The sequence below is a fragment of the Arvicola amphibius genome, chromosome 5 (assembly GCF_903992535.2).
Source record: "Arvicola amphibius chromosome 5, mArvAmp1.2, whole genome shotgun sequence".
Classification (NCBI taxonomy): Eukaryota; Metazoa; Chordata; class Mammalia; order Rodentia; family Cricetidae; genus Arvicola; species Arvicola amphibius.
In genome coordinates, this window is record NC_052051.1 from 84,203,858 (window position 1) to 84,222,227 (window position 18,370).

Below are 18,370 nucleotides of genomic sequence, written 5' to 3' on the forward strand. Positions count from 1 at the left end.
AAACCCTGGTACTCTGTGGGCAGAAGACCCATCACGCCACCGTGACACTCCTAAGACCTGCTGGTCACCAGATTTATAAGGAAACTTGATCTCTGCGGAGGAAGACAATGAAGGTTGTGATTCCCTGTGCTTGCGCTAGATGGAGTGTGTCCCATGTGAGACGTGGTTGTGAGCTGTGGATGCAGTGGGATCTTAATACCACCAGTGTAGTCCAGGACTCTACCCGGTGCCGCCACCTTGGCCACCGGGGTGACGCTCATGCCTATGCCTCCAAAGGAAAGCCCCGTGGCTCCTGAGACTTTTACATCCGTCCTTTCCTCACCTGAAGAATGAATATAGGGGTCTGTGGGGGTGGAGGGGAGACCGATGCCCTTTCTAGTGCTAATTAACGTCTCACAGATACAGGACACTAATTTGGAAAATGACGTGCCTGTCAAGATCAAGCAAATGCCCGTATGCTTTTCTGTGGACAGGGAACATCAGCCCTCTGTGACTGCACCCATCTTTTATTGCCCTTAAAGTGAGCCAGCCAGCATTTCTGAAGACCACACACTTTATGCCCGCCAGATCAACAGCACTCCCTAGGAGCTATGAAGTCAGTTTCTGTAAAGCCCAGCAGACCTGCCTGGTACAGCTGCTGGCCAGTCCTCCCCAGCCTAGGAGGCACACGCATACACACACATAAACACAGCTATAGCAGAAAGGGCGGCACTTCCAACTCCCTTCTGGACTTCTGGTACACGGGCTGGCATCGCCTGTACCTGTGACAGAGACCTTGTGAGTGAACTGAAGCCCCCTGCGCCCCCTTTTCCTGATAGCCCCCTAGGCCCTGGGTCTCAGGTGGTCTGAATACATACCTGTTCACCTCTGGGGAGCCATCCTGGTCACTGAGGGACTGTAAGAGAGAAGCAGACAAACCGTGGTGTCTTCGCAGCCCTCCAGGAGCCAGCCAGGGCCAGGGCTCCAGCAGCCAGCCAGGGCCAGGGCTCCAGCAGCCAGCCAGGGCCAGGGCTCCAGCAACCAAGGTGCTGTTTGAGCTAGTACAGCAGAACTAAGCCCAGGGTCCCTGCTTTGTCCTACAGGTTCCTTACCTCGTACCTCCAGACGGCACTCACACTGTGCCTCTCCCTGCAAGTTGGTGGCCCTGCAGACATAGACACCGCCATCATAGGGGCAGGGCTTTCTGATCTCCAGGGTCAGGACTCCCTGCTTGCTGAACATGCGGAAACGAGCGTCTTCTCCCAGGTCCAGCCCGTTCTTGAACCAGGAAATCTTGGGCTGTATGACAAGTAAAAGGAGGGGGACTAGGAAAGCGTCCAGGAGAGGGGAACTGGTGGGGTTCAGAAGGACTGTTCGAGCACAGACTCAGCTGGGGCTGAGAATGAACAGAGCCTTCAGTGAGGCCTTAGGCCCTGTTCAGGGGAAGGCTGGAAGATATCTAGAGATGGAGCAAAGACAGTAGGCAAACTTAGGAGCGGACTACCCAAAGGGAGCCCAGGAGCCCAGCCTCCTGGCAGTCTAGCCCACGACCTTGAGTCCCTACCTTAGGACTACCCCGGACAGCACAGCAGAGGACAGCATTGTAGCCTGCAATGATGGAGCGGTTTGCCAAGGGCTGAGTGAAGCTCGGAGCTTCAGAGAAGTCCAGGGCCTTGTACGCGGGTGGCTCATATGTGATACCTGTTGGCGGCAAGTCTTAGTACCAAGGAAGTCACCCCAAGCTAGGCTCCCTTCCCTTCCCTTCCCCAGCGGAACTCCCCACAGTGGGAGTGAGGGTGCAGCACCTGGTCTAGGAATAAAGACAGGCTCCTTGGTGGCAGCGGCTTGGTCACTGGAACCCACCATGTTGTGGCTGAAGACCCGGAAGTAGTAGCCGTTGCCAGTGATGAGCTCCGATACCACACAGTGAGTGCGACGGTAGTGTTCCAAAACAGTGAACCACTCCTGGAGAGTATGAAGGAAAGGAGGGCTTTTTGAGGGACCACTGCCTTTCTCGGGTGCCTTGTGCCTCTACCCCTGCAGTGGAGGAAACCAGATTACTGGGTTAAGCGAGGCTGTTAGGCCTCGGAGGGCCCTGAACTCACCATGGACTTCTTGTCAGCTTTCTGTACAGTATAACCCCAGAGCTCTGTATTGCCATCATCTTGGGGTGGCTTCCACTCCAAAGCCACATTAAAACCCCAAGTCTCAACGACCCGGATATCCTGGGGAGGACTTGGCTTGTCTGCAGGAGACAGATCTGATTGGATCACTGCACATTCTGAAGCTGCCTGAGCTGAAGCAGGGGGATGCTAGCATATGGAGCCCTTCTGCAGGGGCCGGGTTTGCAGGCTCCAGAGGTGGATGTGCTGAAAGGGAGGCTCTGGGCTACATACCCACGATCTGTAGGACCAGCGTGGCCTCGTCCTCCATGTTCTCAATTCGAACTGTCACCTGGTAGGTGCCTGAGTGGGTGCGGCGGGCAGCCCGGATGAACAAGATGGTATCCGTGGGGCTGTTGCGTATGCTCACCTCATCACCTGCCAGTGGCTGCCCCTCTTTGGTCCAGGTCACTTGAGGCCGAGGTTTGCCCTGGGGGAAGATGACCGGCCCAACCCTGAGCTTGTCTCTCTGCAAGGGCTGGCTGGCACTACACCAGCCACACATGGGACTGGGGTCTCAGGGTCCACAGCCCCAGAAGATCCTTCCACTGTGGTTTCTCCCTTGGGACAGGGAAGGGCTCAACCTACCTGGAAAGGAATGAGGAGGTTCACGGGCTCCCCCACCTTCTTCTGGATGGTCTGGCGCAGGTGTCTGGGTAGTTGGAGTCGTGGTCGTTCTGTGGGTTAAAGGGAGGCCCTTCTGTAGCCCCAGCCCGAATGATCTCACACGCCCCTTCTCTCTTGAGGAAAGGCCCAGAGCACCGTAACTGGGAAGAAAGCTGCCCTGGGCCAGATTCTCCTAAGCCCCAGGAGTTCCAGGATGCTCACACTAGATGCTGTCCACTGAGCCTCCCTGTAGTCCTTCGTTTTGTTTTGTTTTGTGTGTGTGGTTTTCACTTTTTTAGATTTATTTATGTGTTTGAGCATTTTGTCTGCATGTATGTATGTGCACCTTGTGTGTGCTGGCAGAGGTCAGAAAAAGGCAGTGAGTCCCCTGAAACGGAGTTATGAATGGTTAGGAGCCACGCATATGGGTGCTGGAAGTCAAACCCTGGTCCTTTGCAAGAACAGCAAGTTCTCTTAACTGTTAAACCATTTTTTTTTTTTTTGAAGAGTAACTCAGGTAGCCTAGACTGGCCATAAACCCCTCATCCTCCTGCCTCCACCTCCAAGTGCCAGGATTACAAGTATATGCCACCATACCCAGCTTCACTTTAAGAGGGCAAGCAACTTATTTGGAGTCACGCACCTTATAAAATGTAAGTTAAGGTATATTCTAGGCTTTAGAACCTTTGCCCAGGACTGGTTAAACCTGTTACTTCTTTCCAATCTGGAGAACCAATCCTACCTTTGTTGAGGTAAGGAACAGAAGAATGAGCCAGGTGCATGTGGCACACACCTTTAATCTCAGAGGCACAGGTGGTCTGTAAGTTTGAGGCCAGCCTGGTCTACTAGTTCCAGGATAGTCAGGATACACAGAGAGACCCTGTCTCAATCAACAATAACAACAACAACAGAAGAATGGGAAGAGGATCCCAGATCACCCCAAATGACCCCGAGCCTCCTGTTCAGTTCTGTGGATGATATCTCTGTGCTGGAGTGCTGGGGATATTATCTTAAGGCGTGTGACTTTTGTTTATGCTGCATCTGTTTAACTCTGTGAAGCTGTGATTCTTTGTCTGTCTATAACACCTGATGGTCTAATAAAGAGCTGAACGGCCAATAGTGAGGGAGGAGCAAGGATAGGCGGGGCTGGCGGGCAGAGAGTATAGATAGAAGGAAAAATGAGGCCAAGGAGGAGCAAGGAAGGAGGACACAAGGGGCCAGCCACCCAGCCACCAACGGAGAAAGAGTGAAAGTCAGATACATAGAAATAAGAAAAGGAAAAAGCCCAGAGGCAGAAGGTGGTTGGGATAATTTAAGTTAGGAAAAGCTGGGAAGAAATAAGCCAAGCTAGGGCCGGGCATTCCTAACTAAGAATAAACCTCTATGTGTGATTTATTTGGGAGCTGAGTGGGTGACCCTCCAAAAAGCCAAAAGAGTGAGACATCAAACAACACTGGAGGTGAAACAGAACAAGAAAGTTATGGCCTATATACTTCCTGGTCCAGAACTAGGGGCTCTTGGGAAAACCAGGACATAGATGAAGGCCCTGGTCCCTTCTGCCTTGGCTCCCGGCCCCCCCCCCCCCGCCTCTGGCAGGGTCTCTTTGGTTGGGAAAAGGAGGTCAGTAGCAGGTGTCATCGCAGAAGGACACTCACGCAGTATCTCCTGTACTGTCACAGGCTCCTTGGTGATGACAGGGGCTCCAGGTCCTGCCACATTGTGTGCCCTCACTCGGAACTGCAGCCGTGCCCCAGTGGGCAGGTCCTTCACCAGCAGTGAGCTGCGCTCTGTCAGCCCCTGCAGAGCCGTCACCCACTCAGAGCCTGGGTGAGGGCACAGATGAGGGAGAGTCAGAAAAATCCCTCCCACCTTCTGAGGGCTGCCCAGGGCCCAGCAGGGTGTTGGGGCTGCCGGGGTGGGGTACTCACAACCGTCCTGACAGTACTCCACACTGTACCCATCCAGGCCTCCTGCACCCACACGCTCGGGGGGCCGCCACTTGAGTGAGACAGTGGTGTCAGACACATCCTCCACAGTCAGGTGGGTTGGTTCACCAGGCGGGGCTGAGCAGAGACAGGTAGAGAGGGTCAGAGTCAGCCTGCACCACACAGGGGATGGATGTAGGAAGGACTCTCCTGTCAGCTAGAATGTGCTAGAAGTGTCAGAGAAAGCCAGCGAGGTGTGAAACATGGGCGTTTCCCGGCCTTGTAGGGTTAGGTGAGTAAGGCTGGGGCCTGGGCTGTGACTCGTCCATTTCAGGAGTTGCTCAGTTCCCAGCAACTCCTGTAACTCCAGAGAATCTAGGGGATTCACTGCCCTTTTAGGGTCTCTGAGGGAGTGGCAAATGCCTTTAAACCCAGCACTCAGAAGGCAGAGGCAGGTGGATCTCTGTAAGTTTGAAGCCAGTCTGGTCTACATAGAGAGTTCCCGGTCAGCCAGAGCTACATAAGTAAAACCCTGTCTCAAATCATGGAGAGACATGACTAGCATCCCCCCAGAGTGTCTGTTCTATCAGTGAGGTGTCTCCGAGGTCATTTAACTTGTCTAGCCTGAGTGTCCTCATCTGTAAGACAAGGCAGGTTACCCCCGACAGTACAGGAGCCCAGGCCTGTGCAGAGACTGCCTGTCAGCTAAGAGGCTGCTGCCATCTGCCCCTTGCCCCAGCTTGTTCACCTATAGGCATGAAGGGCTGAGAGGCAGGGCTGGGCCTGGACATTCCCACGGCGTTGACCGCATACACGCGCATCTCATAGGCTACGCCCTCGATCATGCGCCTGGCCTCATGGCTCAGCTCCCGCAGCAGGTCAAAGTTGAGCCTCATCCACCTGTAGCTCTTCTTCTTCTTGCGCTCCAGGATGTATCCTGAGAGAGACGAGAGCTCAGTCTGTGCCCAGCCACTCAGCGGACAGCTGCCCTTGGCCGTCCTGGTGCCCTGGCACTCACCCAGGACCGGCTGTCCACCATCATAGGCAGGTGGTTCCCACTGCACCGTGCAGGAGTCCTCGCCCACATTGCTGATCTTGGGGGCCGCAGGAGCGTCTGGAACGTCTTCATAGGGAAGAGGGATGGCGTCAACTGTGTCCGGCTCCCACCGCCCCCATGGGTAACTGCTATCTGCAGCCACCACCTCCGGAGCCAAAGCCACCTAGAATCAGCTCATGCCACCACCCACCCCCTCTCTTACCACCCATGGCTCCTCACTGGCCATTTTCACCTCAGGTCCCAGCTCCAGTTGGCTACATCCACCCAACCCACCCAGCCCTCCAGAACACAGAGACTGTCCCGTGCTTATTTCTCCCAGAGAACAACCAATGCCGTAGGCAGTGGCATCCTACACACGCATTTCCCTTCGAGCAGGACTTCTCTCTGGCATAAAGAAACCAGTCACCACAATTGCCTGCTCGCGAGTGCCCCTGCGATAGCTGCTGGACCCTCCCTGGGGCTGCTCTACGCTCTCTGTGGTGTTGCCTCACCGATAACCTTGACTGTGAGGTTGACCTGGTCCTCGCCCACGGGGTTCTTTACTGTGACGGTGTAGACACCTTCATCTTCCTTCTCTGCCCCCTCAACTGTGAAGATGCTGCGGTCTTTGGTGGTCTCCACACGGACCCGGCCCTCAGTCTCACACAACAGCTGAAAGGGAGAGAGAATTGGGGACAAGACCCAAGTCAGTCTGTAAGGTAGCCATCAGCGGAAGTTCAGTGCATGGTCTGTGGGGGCAGAGCAGGAGTGGAAAGTGAACCCCTATAATGACTAGTTTAAAATTTTCAATGTGACACCACAGGCAAGGGATCAGACCCTAATCTAGTTTTATCATGAAATCTAGACTCTGCCTCAATTTTCCTATCTGTCAAATGGGAAGAATGTGACCCCACAAGAGCTATTGTGAGGCTCCAGAAAGACCACGGTACTCAGTCCTTCAGAAGAGCCAGCAGTGGCACAAGGAGAAATGACAGAACTGGGCCATGCCAGGCAGGGTGCCAGGGAAGGCACTCCCTCTCCCTTATTGAGAGGAGCACACAGCCGAGGTCATTTGTGGAAGCCCTCAGTCTCCAGGCAATCAGGAAGCCTCTTCCCTGCTGGCTAGCTTTCAGAGAGCCAGAGGTTGTTGGGGAGAAAAGCTGCCCATGGTCTCACCCAGCACAGTACCCTGCATACCAACCTGCCAGGCATGAGTCCACTGGTGCACTAGCAAGACCGCTATGGGGTGAGTGTTAGGATATGAGGCCTGCTCCACAGATGCCTCGCTTGGTGCTATGATGCCGCTCAGAAGCCCTGGCTGAGGCGGCTATAGGCCCCAGGGTTGAGCCTGCTATTGTTTGTTTTGTTAATGGTCATGTTGTCAAACACACAGACCTGGCCATCTCAACCTTAGTCAAGAAGCTCTTTTTGCAGTGGAAAGCAATCAGTCAAGACAGAGATGCATAAAAGTCAGTGCCAAGAGAAAGATAACAAATGTTCAGCCCTGAGTCAGACATCTCTGTCGACTGCGCTGCCGAAGATGGATGCTAGAGTTGGGTGTAGTGAGGGGTTCTGACTCACAGATCACAGTCCCCTGCAGGAGCCGGCAACAGGAACCGAATCCCACAGCCAGGCAGGAGGGGAGGGAGCGCGTGCAAGCTTTAAGGCTGCATTTATAGTATAAGAAACCATGCCCAAGCAGGCTGATACGTTAAAGGCTTGCTGGCTGAAGGAGCTCCACAGCACGCTGCCCAAAGACTCAGAAAACATCTCAGAAGGTGAGGCAGAGAAAAGAGAAGAGCCCCATCCTGACCGACGCACTGCTGGCTAGTGATAGCTGCTGGGCTGCCCACGCTCCAGTGGATGGTCCCTCACATAAGCATTTATTGGCAGCACTAATTGAACTTAGAGAAACAAAAGACTGAGTGCTCCTGAGGCAGGCACAAGTGGATGTCTGAGTTTTGAGGCCAGCCTGGTCCACATAGGGACCAGGTCAGCCAGGGTTGCATAATGAGTCCCAGTCTAGAAGAAGAAAGGGAGGAGTTGGGAGGGGAGAGTGTGGGGGCTGGAGGGCAAAATGGTAGATATGTTCTTATTTCATTGTATATATGAATTAAATCCCCAAGAACAAGGAAAATTATTAATAAAAAGAAGAAAGGGGGAAATGAGGCAGGGATTCAGGAACCATTCCAGTTACAATGACTTCCTAGCAAAGTCAAGGCCACTTTGGTGCTGGTCTGTCAGCTCCCTCCCCACATCCGTCCACCATTCCTCGGGGTGGACACGGCATGCATAGAGAAAAGTGAGGACCCTGAGCCACGCCTTGACTTCAAACTCACCTTCTTATCAAACACCCACTCTTCGTCTGCACCAGCATCTTCTGGGGCACCAGGAGGGGTCCCAGCTGGTGCCTTCTTCTCCTGGGAACAGAACAGACTGAATTAGGGCTCGAGGTTCTGAGTCAGCTTTTCTTCCATGCCCCGCATGTCTCCAACCACGCTCTGCCTTCTGGCCAGTGAGGGGCCTCTGTGCTCCCAGTGAGTGGGGTGGTGGGGTATGGAGCAGAGCTTAGCGCTCATCTGCTATGACACAGGTAGGGAAACTGAGGCAGTAACCATAGTACCTGTGTGACAGTCTTCTGCCAGAACACAGAGGGAGCAGGATCCCCAGAAATAGGGACATCCAGGCGTAACTTGTTTCCAGCAACAACCACAATGGTGTCTGGTGTTCTGCCGGGACAGTCCAAGTGGATCTTGGGGGGTTCTGTATGGGGGAGTACAGTTTAGAGGACCCACAAATGTGGCAGAGGAGATACACAGGTCATTCCATGGTTGCTGGAAGCTCGTGTCCCTGACTGTTGGCTTTTGTCATTTTCATCAAGGTATAATTTATAGACATTAAAAGGTGCAAATTTCAGCATAGTTAGTCCTGTGGGCTTTTGTTTTGTTTTTAAGACATGGTCTCAGCCGGGTGGTGGTGGCACACTCCTTTAATCCCAGCACTTGGGAGGCAGAGGCAGGAGGATCTCTGTGAGTTCGAGGCCAGCCTGGTCTACAGAGTGAGATCCAGGACAGCTGGGATTGTTACACAGAGAAACCCTGTCTCAGGGGGGAAAAGGAAAAAAAAGTCAAAAGAAAAAGAGTTGGGGGCTGGAGAGGTGGCTCAGAGGTTAAGAGCATTGCCTGCTCTTCCAAAGGTCCTGAGTTCAATTCCCAGCAACCACATGGTGGCTCACAACCATCTGTAATGAGGTCTGGTGCCCTCTTCTGGCCTGCAGGCATACGCACAGACAGAATATTGTATACATAATAAATAAATAAATATTTTTTTTTAAAAAAAGAAAAAGAGTTGGGCTTACACCTCACACTGGTGACACTGTCCCTGTGAGGAGGTGATGCACTGTCACCTCCCATTCTAGACCTGAATGAATCAAAGCCAGAGGGATGATTCAACTGACAAAACCAGAGGAGTTTAATGCCCGGAACCCACACAGGAAGCCAGATGAGCACAATTAATCCCAGCACTGCAGAGATGAAGAGGGGCGGATTCCTGGGGCTCACTGTCCAGCCAACTTCACTTAATCAGAGCCTCAGGTCCCAGTGAGAGCCCCTCAGAATGGATGGCATCCAAGAAATAACCCCCTGGGTGGACTCTGGACTCCACATGCACCCCCACATGTGTGCACGCACATAAATTCACCTGCACGTACATAAACACGCATACACACAAAGAATTCAGGGCCAGAGAGATGATGATGACCCAGAGGTCATGCGTAGTAGGTCTGGGTTGTGCTGGCTAGATATTTCAGTTTGACACAAGCTCTAATAGAGGAAACCTCTACTGAGAAAAAACGCCTTCATAAGATGAGGATGAAGGCCACCCCATAGGGTGTTTTCTTAGTGATTGATGGGGTGGGCCCAGCCCGTTATGGGTGGTGCTGTTCCCTGGGCTGGAGGTACTGGGTTCTATAAAGAAGCAGGCTGAGCAAACCATGAGGAACAAGCAAGTAAGTAGCACCCTAAGGTCTCTGCATCAGCTCCTGCCTCCAGCTTCCTCTCCTGTCTTGAGTTCCTGCCCTGACTCCCTTCAATGATGGGCTACGATGTGGAAGTGTACGCTGAATAAACCCTGTCCTCCTCCCACCAGCTTCTGGTCACAGCAGTAGAAACCTAGACATGGGTCCCTCTTTCAAGGTCCTTGTCATCTCTGGCTGTGAAGTGGAAGGGATTTGGGTTGAAGTGGGATGTGGGGAAGGAGACAAAGCTGGGGTGGCACAAAAGGGTCCCAAGACTCACCCTGCCTGGGTACAAAGTCAATCTTGACCTCTGAAAGAGAAGAAAAGCAAGGAACACTAAGAGAAAGGAAGGGCCCAGCCACAGGGCATCCCGGCCTTGCCCCAACTGTGTATGCCTGCACACGCACGTGCTCATGTGACACACTCACGTGGCTAGTTCACCCATGAAGTGGAGCTTGGCAGACAGGTTGCAGGCACATACGCACACACACATGCACACGCACACACACACACACACACAGCTAGTTCACCCATGAAGTGGAGCTTGGCAGACAGGTTGCAGGCAAATCCTTCAGGCACGAAACTGTAGTCAGCCTCGTCAGCAGGTGTGACGTCGTCAATGGTCAGTTTGTGGACCCTGAAGGGCAGTGGGGACACAAAGGATCCCTATCGTGTCACACAGTCCTGACCTCTCTGTGCCTCACCCTGGCTCCTTCATGTCCTGATATTTAAAATGTGGTTTCTCTTTCTAGCTTTGTGCTTTCCAGCTCCCTCCCGTGTTCTCTGAGGTCAGCAGTGCAGAAGAGATGCCTGCACTGGGGCATCCCTATGGCGGGGGCCCTTGGGGACAGGCCAATGCTGATCTGGATAATCTCTGTGAGCGGCCCCCAGAGGCTCTGGGATGAGCCAGCACCTCAGTGGTCTCTGGTCCCAGGTGGGAAAATGGTAGGGGACCTGACCCTGTGTGTCCTACACTCTCTCTCCTGTACCACTGCCCTCTTGTCTTACAGAGGCTCTCCCTCTGTCTGTCCTCCGCAATTTTGTCTTCCTGCTTTCTTCTTTTTTTTAAGATTTATTTATATATTATGCATACAGTGTTCTGTCTGCATGTATCCCTGTAGGCCAGATCTCGTAACCACTATGTGGTTGCTGGGAATTGAACTCAGGACCTCTGGAAGAGCAGCCAGTGCTCTTTTTTAACCTCTGAGCCATCTCTCCAGCCCATGTCTCTCTCTCTCTCTCTCTCTCTCTCTCTCTCTCTCTCTCTCTCTCTCTCTCTCTCTCTCCCTCCCTCCCTCCCTCCCTCCCTCCTTCCCTCCCTCCATCATGAATTGTCTGTCTCTCTCTCTTTCACTCACCGCCCTATATGGGACACCTTTATGCGGCTGTCAGGCACCAGCTCCTTCCCGTTCTTCAGCCACACGCCACGCACGTTCTCATCTGAAACTTCACACTTAAATACAGCCTGGTCCTTGGCACCCACTGCCAGATCTGCGATGCTTTGGTACACCTCCAGCTTCTTCTCTGGGGGATAGATAGAACGGATGGGCTAATGAAGAATGCAGTAGTGCGTACCTCTGTGGGGACGTGTGGGCTTGCAGTAAGTGGCGGGTGTGTGGGCGTCTGGCCAGGTATGTGCATTTGTGTAACAGATGTGTGAGCCTAAACTTGGGTTCAGGGGTGACACTGCCAGGCTCACCTGACCCCCACCCCCGTGCCAACACTCTGCAGTGCTTACTTCAGCACAGACATTTTACAGATAAGAAGATGGGGTTCAGGGTACCAAAGATGCCCAAAGCCTGTTCCCTCCTTGTGGCCAGTCAGCCTTGGGCTGGTACCCTCACCTTGCACAATGAGCTCAGCCAGTGCCTGGCCTCCGCTTGTGCGTACTGCGTAGTGTCCCGCATCCTCTAGTGTTGCTTCGTTGATGATCAGGTGGTGTTTCTGCCCATCCTTCTTGAACCGGTATTTGAAGGTCTCCTCACGAGTGAGCTCCACCCCATCCTTCAGCCTGGTCAGACATGGCACAATGGATGTCCCTGCCCCCAACCCTGCCCCACCTCCCCACCCCCCACCCCCCCACACTCCTGCACTCACCATTTGACTTGGGCCCCTTCTTCTGATACCTCACACTCAAACTCCACACGCTGTCCCACCATCACCAGCTGGTCCTCCAGGGACCGTGTGATGAGCACTGGGGGCTCTGTCCAGGGGAGAACACCGTGAGGTCTGCCTCCCTGCGGCCTCTTTTCCTCCCAGGTCCCCCTGGTCCCGCGCCCACCTTTGACAAAGAGCTCTGTGCCACATTTCTCGCCCCCCACTACACATTGGTAGGCTGCATCGTCTGCCAGGGAGCATTGGCTGATGATCAGGGTGCGCTTGGTACCAATGGACTCGAAGATGTACCTGGGCAGGGCACAGAGGCGTATCAGGAGGGCATGGCTATCCTTCCTGGGCTTGGTGCCCTTCACAAACCCCACGCCTGCTTCAAGTTGTCAAGCAGAGACTTACTTGCTATGGAACAGAAGGGGCCATTACAGGGTTCCACATAGAAGGAAGTGATACATAGGGAAAAAGAGAGATGCCTTAGGTCAAATGACCTGGGAATAGACCCTGGGAGTGGGGAGGGAATAGGGGAAGATATGAGGACCAGGAGCCAGAGTCAGGGAGGTAGGGCAGGGCAGCTCTCCCCAACCCCAGGGCCCAGGACCCCGCCCACCCCCACCATACCTGCCACTCATCTGGATCTCCTGTCCATTCTTCAGCCACTTGACCTCAGCATCCGGATCAGCCAGTTCCACAGTAAGCCGGATCTTGTGGCCTTTGTTTACCTGGTAAGCAGGCTCCAGCTTCTTCTGAAAGGCTGAACACCACACCTCAGCCCAGCTGCCCCAGCGCCCACATGTTTCCCCAGGCGGCAGCCACAGCCGCCAAGGCAGCTGCCTACATCTTCCCTGCCCTGCTGTATATTCCTCTGGGTTTTTGTGATGACTGTGTCTTCTCGTCTCTGTTCTGTGTCTGTCCATCCCTTTGTCTGTCTCTGCCCTGCCTTCCTTGAGGTTGTTTCTAATTGCTCAGCTCTTGGGCAGGGTCAGAGACATCCAACAAGATCATGAGAACGGGAAATGTGACCCATGCCCCTCTCTTCCTCTCATTAATGCCAAGCCTCATTTTAGCGACCCTAACAACTTCCCTCCCTAGTGTTTTCACTGCCCAGTCTTCCAGGGCACTGCCCTAAGTCTTGTGCTGCAGGGAGAGAATGGGATTAGGCAGATGGAGTGAGTGCCCTCCAGTCCGTCCAGGGCCACCTCACAAATGCTGCCCCTTGCAGCCATGTTGGTAAAACCAGAGCTACAGCTGAGGGACTGAGCAAGCCCAGAACGCTCAGGCTGGGCCTGCAGACAGCGGAACACGGGTGCCCAGTGCATCCCTTAGTCTCTGTGTCTCAGTTTCCTTACTCGTCAAAGTGAACTGATAATAGTTTCTGTATGGTGGTGCTGTTGGGAGAATTAAATTAGGTAATTATGTAAACCATGCTCTACATTGCTTACGTGTTAATTCGCTCTTTTTACTGCCAGTACCTCAAAGGGCCCCATCTGCCCAGCCTGCAGGCTCTTGTGTGGTGCTTTCTGACGTAGCAGCTGTATAGTGGGAGCTAGTGTGGAAGGGCTAACCTGTGCTCTTCCTTTCATCAGGCTTCATGCCCTTGAGCCTCCTCAGCATGCCGCGCAGGTCTGTGACTCCGTGCTGGAAGGCGATGCGCTCATACTCCGACGGCGGCGCCTGTCTCAGGATCTCCCACACGTCCTCTTCAGCAGGTGCTTCCAGTTTGGAGTCCCTGTGCCCCATAGGCCACTGGGAAGCTTAAGGCAGTCCCTCTTGTCCCTTCCTGGGGTGGGGGTTCCTGGACACAGGATGAGGGCCTGCCTCTGCCCTATTCCCTCCCCTCCCCTGCCCCTTCCTTTCTCTTCCCTTCTTCTCCCCTCTTTTTAATCCCCTTCCTCCCAGTCTACAGGCCTAGGAGTTTTGGGGTTGAACTAGGGCGGGTTCTGAGGTTGCCCGGGCACTCACCTCCGGAAACTGCTGCTCCCAATGAGGAAGAAAGGACAGGGACACATTAGAAGTCTGGGCCCCTCCCTGCCAGACTGGGATGGTTCCCAGGGCCTCCACTTCCTCCCTCTTCCGGATACCGTGCCCCTACTTTTCAGAGCAGACCTGCTCTTCTTAATATCCGACAGAGTATGGGGCCACCCGAAGCCTCAGGACTGTCACCCTGAGGTGTGTGTTTCACCAAACCCCGGAAGAAAGGGTGCACACCCCAAAGCCAATGTTCTCTTGCCCCAGAGGCTCCCAAACCCATTGCTTACTCTCTGGGCAGGAACAGGAGCAGTAGCCATGCGGGGTGGATAGGGAGAGAGGGAAAGGCAGGACAGAAAAAGAAATGAAGTTAAGGGGCTTGGCTAGGTCCTCAGAGTCTACAGAAATGATCTACTGGAGACGCTATATGGGGCCTTTGGGGGTACACCGAGGATGGGTGTCAGGACAAAAGTCCTTTCCACACTGGGACTCTCCCTTTTAACAAGGAAATCAGCTCAGAGAGGTGGCGTGTGCAGAGCCACATAGCTGGGAAGCCTCAAGGTCACGTCTTACTCCCTGCCCTGGAAGGCGTGACCCAAGGACTCACCTCTTCTTCAGCAAGGAGCTAAAGTCCAGAGTCCCCATATCTTCATGGCTGTCACTGTGGAAAGGGGACCCCATGAGGCTTCTGGGGAACTCGAAGGGGCTTAGAGGGTGGGGTGGAGTAGGAGGAAGGGACACAGCCCAATGGGGCTCCCACCCATCTCAGATACACCTGGATCTGTGTATGGGACAGAGAAGGACAGGAAAGGGTACCTGGTGCGCCGACCTGTTCCAGCCAGGCTCCTGTGGGTTAGACAGTGTTTTCAATGACCCAGGAGCCAGTTTGCCTGCCCTTCACACCCCCATATGTCCCTATCCAAAACTTGGAGTGGCCTCGGCCTCTCCCACTGGCCTCCCCCAAGTCCTGAGGAAAGAGAGGCGCTCACGTTCGGCGGAAAGCTGATCTGAGGTCCAAGTCTCCAGAACCCATGGCCTCTGTATACAAAGAGAATGAAGTGATGGGGTTGCTCAGAGGGGACCACGGGACTCACCCCCTTCTCAACTTGTCTCAGGGTCGTGTCTAGAGAGGGAGGCAGTTTGTCATCCCAACCTCTATGGCAGGCAGCTCTGCACTCACCTCCCAGTTCACACTCCACTGTGTCAGGGACACACACAAGTGCAGCAGAGCCCACCCTTCATTTCGTCTAAGCCTCCCACGACCCCGAAAGACCCTGAAAGCATGGATTTTGTTTTGTTGTTTTGTTTTTCGAGACAAGGTTTCTCTGTGGCTTTGGAGCCTGTCCTGGAACTAGCTCTTGTAGACCAGGCTGGCCCCAAACTCGCAGAGATCCACCTGCCTCTGCCTCCTGAGTGCTGGGATTGAATGTGTATGCTACCACTGCCAGAAACCATGGATTTCTTTCACACCCTGGGTGATCGGCGCTGGACGTGTGGTCAGTCTGGCTATCTAGCCATGACTAGTCACCCTCTTTAATGTTGGGAGACAGAGAAAAGCCCAAGGGACTAAGCCCCCGCGAAGCCCACAAGACCAGGTCAGACACCAGGTCTCTCACCATGGACAGTGAGGTTGAAGTTGCAGCTGTCAAACTTGTCCTTGGTGGACACCTCGCAGCGGTAGCCCCCCGCAGACGTGGCCTGAGCGTCTGTGATGTGCAGCTCAAACAGGTAGACCTGTGGGCAGGAGACAGAGGAAGCCAGGGTGAGGATCCACCTCTCAAGGCCAGCGACTGGCGCTTGCAGGCACATGAACGTGACGGCTGACCCAGGCTGGTACAGCTCAACATTCCCGCTCTGCCCTGTGCCCCCCGACCAGGTGCCCCACCTTGCTGGCGCGGTCGTAGCTGTCGTGAAGCTGTAGGTGCTGGCCCACCTTGCTGCTCAGGTCTACCCACTTGCCCTTGAACCACTTGACCACTGGTGGTTTCAAGAGGCTGGCCCCAGCCACGCGGGCCGAGAAGACAACGCTGCCCCCTGTAGGAAAGGGGCGACAGACTGAACTTGGGGTATTCTGGAGCTTACTTCCCATAACACCCCTGAGCACAGAAAGCTCCACTCACCCACAGTCACCTCGCCATCCTGCGGCCGTGCCAGAAAAAGGCCGATAGGGTCATCCGGGGCTGCCTGACTCCCTGGGGCTGAGCCTGAGAAAAAAGGCTTTTGAGACCTGTCCCGGGACACTGTCCTCCCATTGGCCTGTCCCACGGCGCCCAGCCCCCTTCACCTTCAGGACTTGGAGCGTTTTCTTCCAACTCAGTGACTGGAGCTGGGACTTCTCTGGGGGCTCCAGGGGCCTCCTCAGGAGTGGGAGCAACTTCAGGCTCTGTCTTCTCGCATGACACAGTTTCTAACCAGAGACACAACACACACCCTCTCAGACTCCAGACCTGGGTCCGGCTGTACCTAAGATGTATGGCATGTGAGCAGTGGCAGTCACCTTCAGCCATTGGGCTCACACCAAGGAGAGGCGCTGGCCTGCACCTCCTGTTCTCGCCCTCACAGCCCACCTGCTCCATGTCCGGATTTCTGCTCTGAACAGCTCTGAGGTCCATCTGCCAGGCTCTGGCCTTGACCCAACCCCCCACCTCCCAAGCTCTTAGGATTCCCTGCCAACACACAGAGCTAGCCAAGTCCTTATCTAGGTGTGATGTCACTGTGGGTCTGCGCAGGAGAGGGCTGTAGGTCACTGCTATGTTTCCCCATCTCCACAATTCAGAAAAGGCTGCAGCCACCTCTACTGTGGAGAGAGATCTTGGTGCAGGAGCAGGAATGTGCATTTTTGACTTACAGCATCGCCAGGGCAAAGGCGAGCACCCAGCCTCCATTCCCTGCTCAAGCCTTGGGAAGAAGGTCGGCAAGCCCTTACCTGCCTCTGTGACCTTGAGGTCAAACTTGACCTTCGAGGAGCCTGCAATGACCGCATAGGAACCCTGGTCTGCAGGGCACACATCTCGTACTGTCAGTGTGTGCCGCTTGCCCTCTGCTGCCAAACCGTACTTGTCATTGGCACCGATGTCACCGCCATCCCGCTGCCACCGCACTTTCACGCCTGTGCGCTCTGTCTCAGCCTCGAACAGTGCAGTGCTGCCTGTTGTCACCTCCACTGACCGCGGCTTCTTGCTGAAGGCTGACACTGAAGAGCCAGATGGAGGAGACTGTGGGGCTGGGCTCCCTGGTACCCATCCCTGCTGCCCTTCTTTAAAGAGACTGGGGTAAGCACACTCCAAGTCTCTCATTAGTGCTCCAACAGTTCTACGGAGTAGGTGCAGCCATATTTATGTCTCAGGTTAAGTGATAGAAGATCACAGGTGAAAGAGCCGAGTCTGCTGTCCTGACCACCACACAGGGCACTCCTACCTTGGATTCTCTCTCTCCTGTCTAGGAACACTCAGGGTAAGCCCAGTCCCCCTCCCACCAGGAGGCCACCCCCACCCACCCCTGCACTCTGCTTACTTGGAATACAGCTAAATTTGTCCTCTGAGGGCTTCAGACTAAGAATGAACAACTGAGATAATGCTGGCCTGGAGGCAGCAGGGGGGCTGGGGCTGGATCCCTGCCCTGCCCCAGTGACCTCTGCAAGGGCACAGGCCTGGCCAGGCCCTGAATTACTGTTTCTCTGTTCTTTGCCTATTCTCCAGAGAAGAGGAAATGTCTTCCACATGTACTCAGGCATGGTGGCAGACATGGAGAGGTGAAAAGGGTCACTATCCCACACACACTGTGCGTGAGACCAGGAGGCGCTCAGGGGCTCAGTGAGTCTGTGCCCCTGTAGCCTGAATTTGGGCTCCCTGAAATGAGGACCCTGGCTGAAGAAGAAACAGGTCAAGATGGAATGGGTGTTGACCTGGGTACTTCTTTCAGAGGCCCTGGCACAGGTGGGAGGGGAAAAAGTCTGAGAAACAGACAGACCAAAAAAGATTATTCTGTCCCTTCCTGGAACCTAGAGGCCTCATCCATATTATCTTGGCCCTGCCCCTAAGCTGTGCACATCCACCGTCCCAGATCCAGACCCAACCTGTACATGCAACTACCTGTTTTCTTCCCTGGCTCAGGCATCTTGAGAATGGTCACACCAGGCACCAGGCAGGTAAAGCCACCCAGGGAGGAGCTGAGCAGGGCCCTGTGGTCTCACTATTTATGAGAGCCATCCCCCCTCCCCATCCCCGCTTATCTGACTCCTGCCAGTCACCTGCTAAATATAGACAAATTCCATCCAGCTGAAGTACCTCCATGGAGAAGATAGAGCCACTTGGTCCTCTGTACCCTCCCCAGCATGATTGGATGGCTTCTGCCCCTCCAACCCTCTGCAGACCTCAGGAGTAGCCTCGCCCTTGTCTGTGTACCCGCCCAGCAGAGAACTACACTGTAGAGGTGCTCTTGCCTGTGACACCCACGGCTAGAGAGTCCAGGGCTTGGTGCTACTGTTCCATTGATTAGCAGAGCCTTGGTGGACCTTGGAATGCTGGGTGGGCTAGTCTAGGGTCAGGCAGGGAGTAGCCAATGCTGGGAG

The 18,370-nt window shown here is 54.4% G+C and overlaps 1 protein-coding gene across 1 annotated transcript; it reads right to left on the bottom strand.

The window, feature by feature from the left end:
• Positions 1–490: 490 nt before the first annotated feature.
• Mybpc3 (myosin binding protein C3) lies at positions 491–17,096 on the bottom strand. The gene is made up of 34 exons (XM_038331421.2): positions 16,727–17,096; positions 16,085–16,207; positions 15,921–16,004; positions 15,686–15,834; positions 15,417–15,534; positions 14,790–14,838; positions 14,617–14,646; positions 14,408–14,461; positions 14,091–14,093; positions 13,795–13,806; positions 13,398–13,561; positions 12,454–12,586; positions 12,235–12,237; positions 12,005–12,129; positions 11,821–11,926; positions 11,568–11,734; positions 11,082–11,247; positions 10,254–10,360; positions 10,004–10,033; positions 8,332–8,471; positions 8,048–8,128; positions 6,221–6,380; positions 5,691–5,795; positions 5,421–5,609; positions 4,676–4,810; positions 4,403–4,570; positions 2,730–2,818; positions 2,376–2,571; positions 2,085–2,224; positions 1,785–1,944; positions 1,544–1,680; positions 1,099–1,278; positions 858–895; positions 491–761 (listed from the first exon to the last, which is right to left on the bottom strand). Exons 1-34 carry the CDS (start codon positions 17,094–17,096, stop codon positions 692–694), a joined length of 3,981 nt encoding a protein of 1,326 aa, XP_038187349.2. The 3' UTR covers positions 491–691.
• Positions 17,097–18,370: the final 1,274 nt, after the last annotated feature.

What these genes read in the sequence shown, in the direction of transcription:
- Mybpc3 (XM_038331421.2), bottom strand. Translation starts at nt 17,096, where the DNA reads ATGAGAGACTTGGAGTGTGCTTACCCCAGTCTCTTTAAAGAAGGGCAG. An exon ending in TGATGAAAGGAAGAGCACAG is followed by an intron (nt 12,587 to 13,397) that starts GTTAGCCCTTCC and finishes TGTGGTGTTCAG; the next exon opens with CCTTTCAGAAGAAGCTGGAG. An exon ending in CCTCACAGTCAAGGTTATCG is followed by an intron (nt 5,796 to 6,220) that starts GTGAGGCAACAC and finishes TTCCCTATGAAG; the next exon opens with ACGTTCCAGACGCTCCTGCG.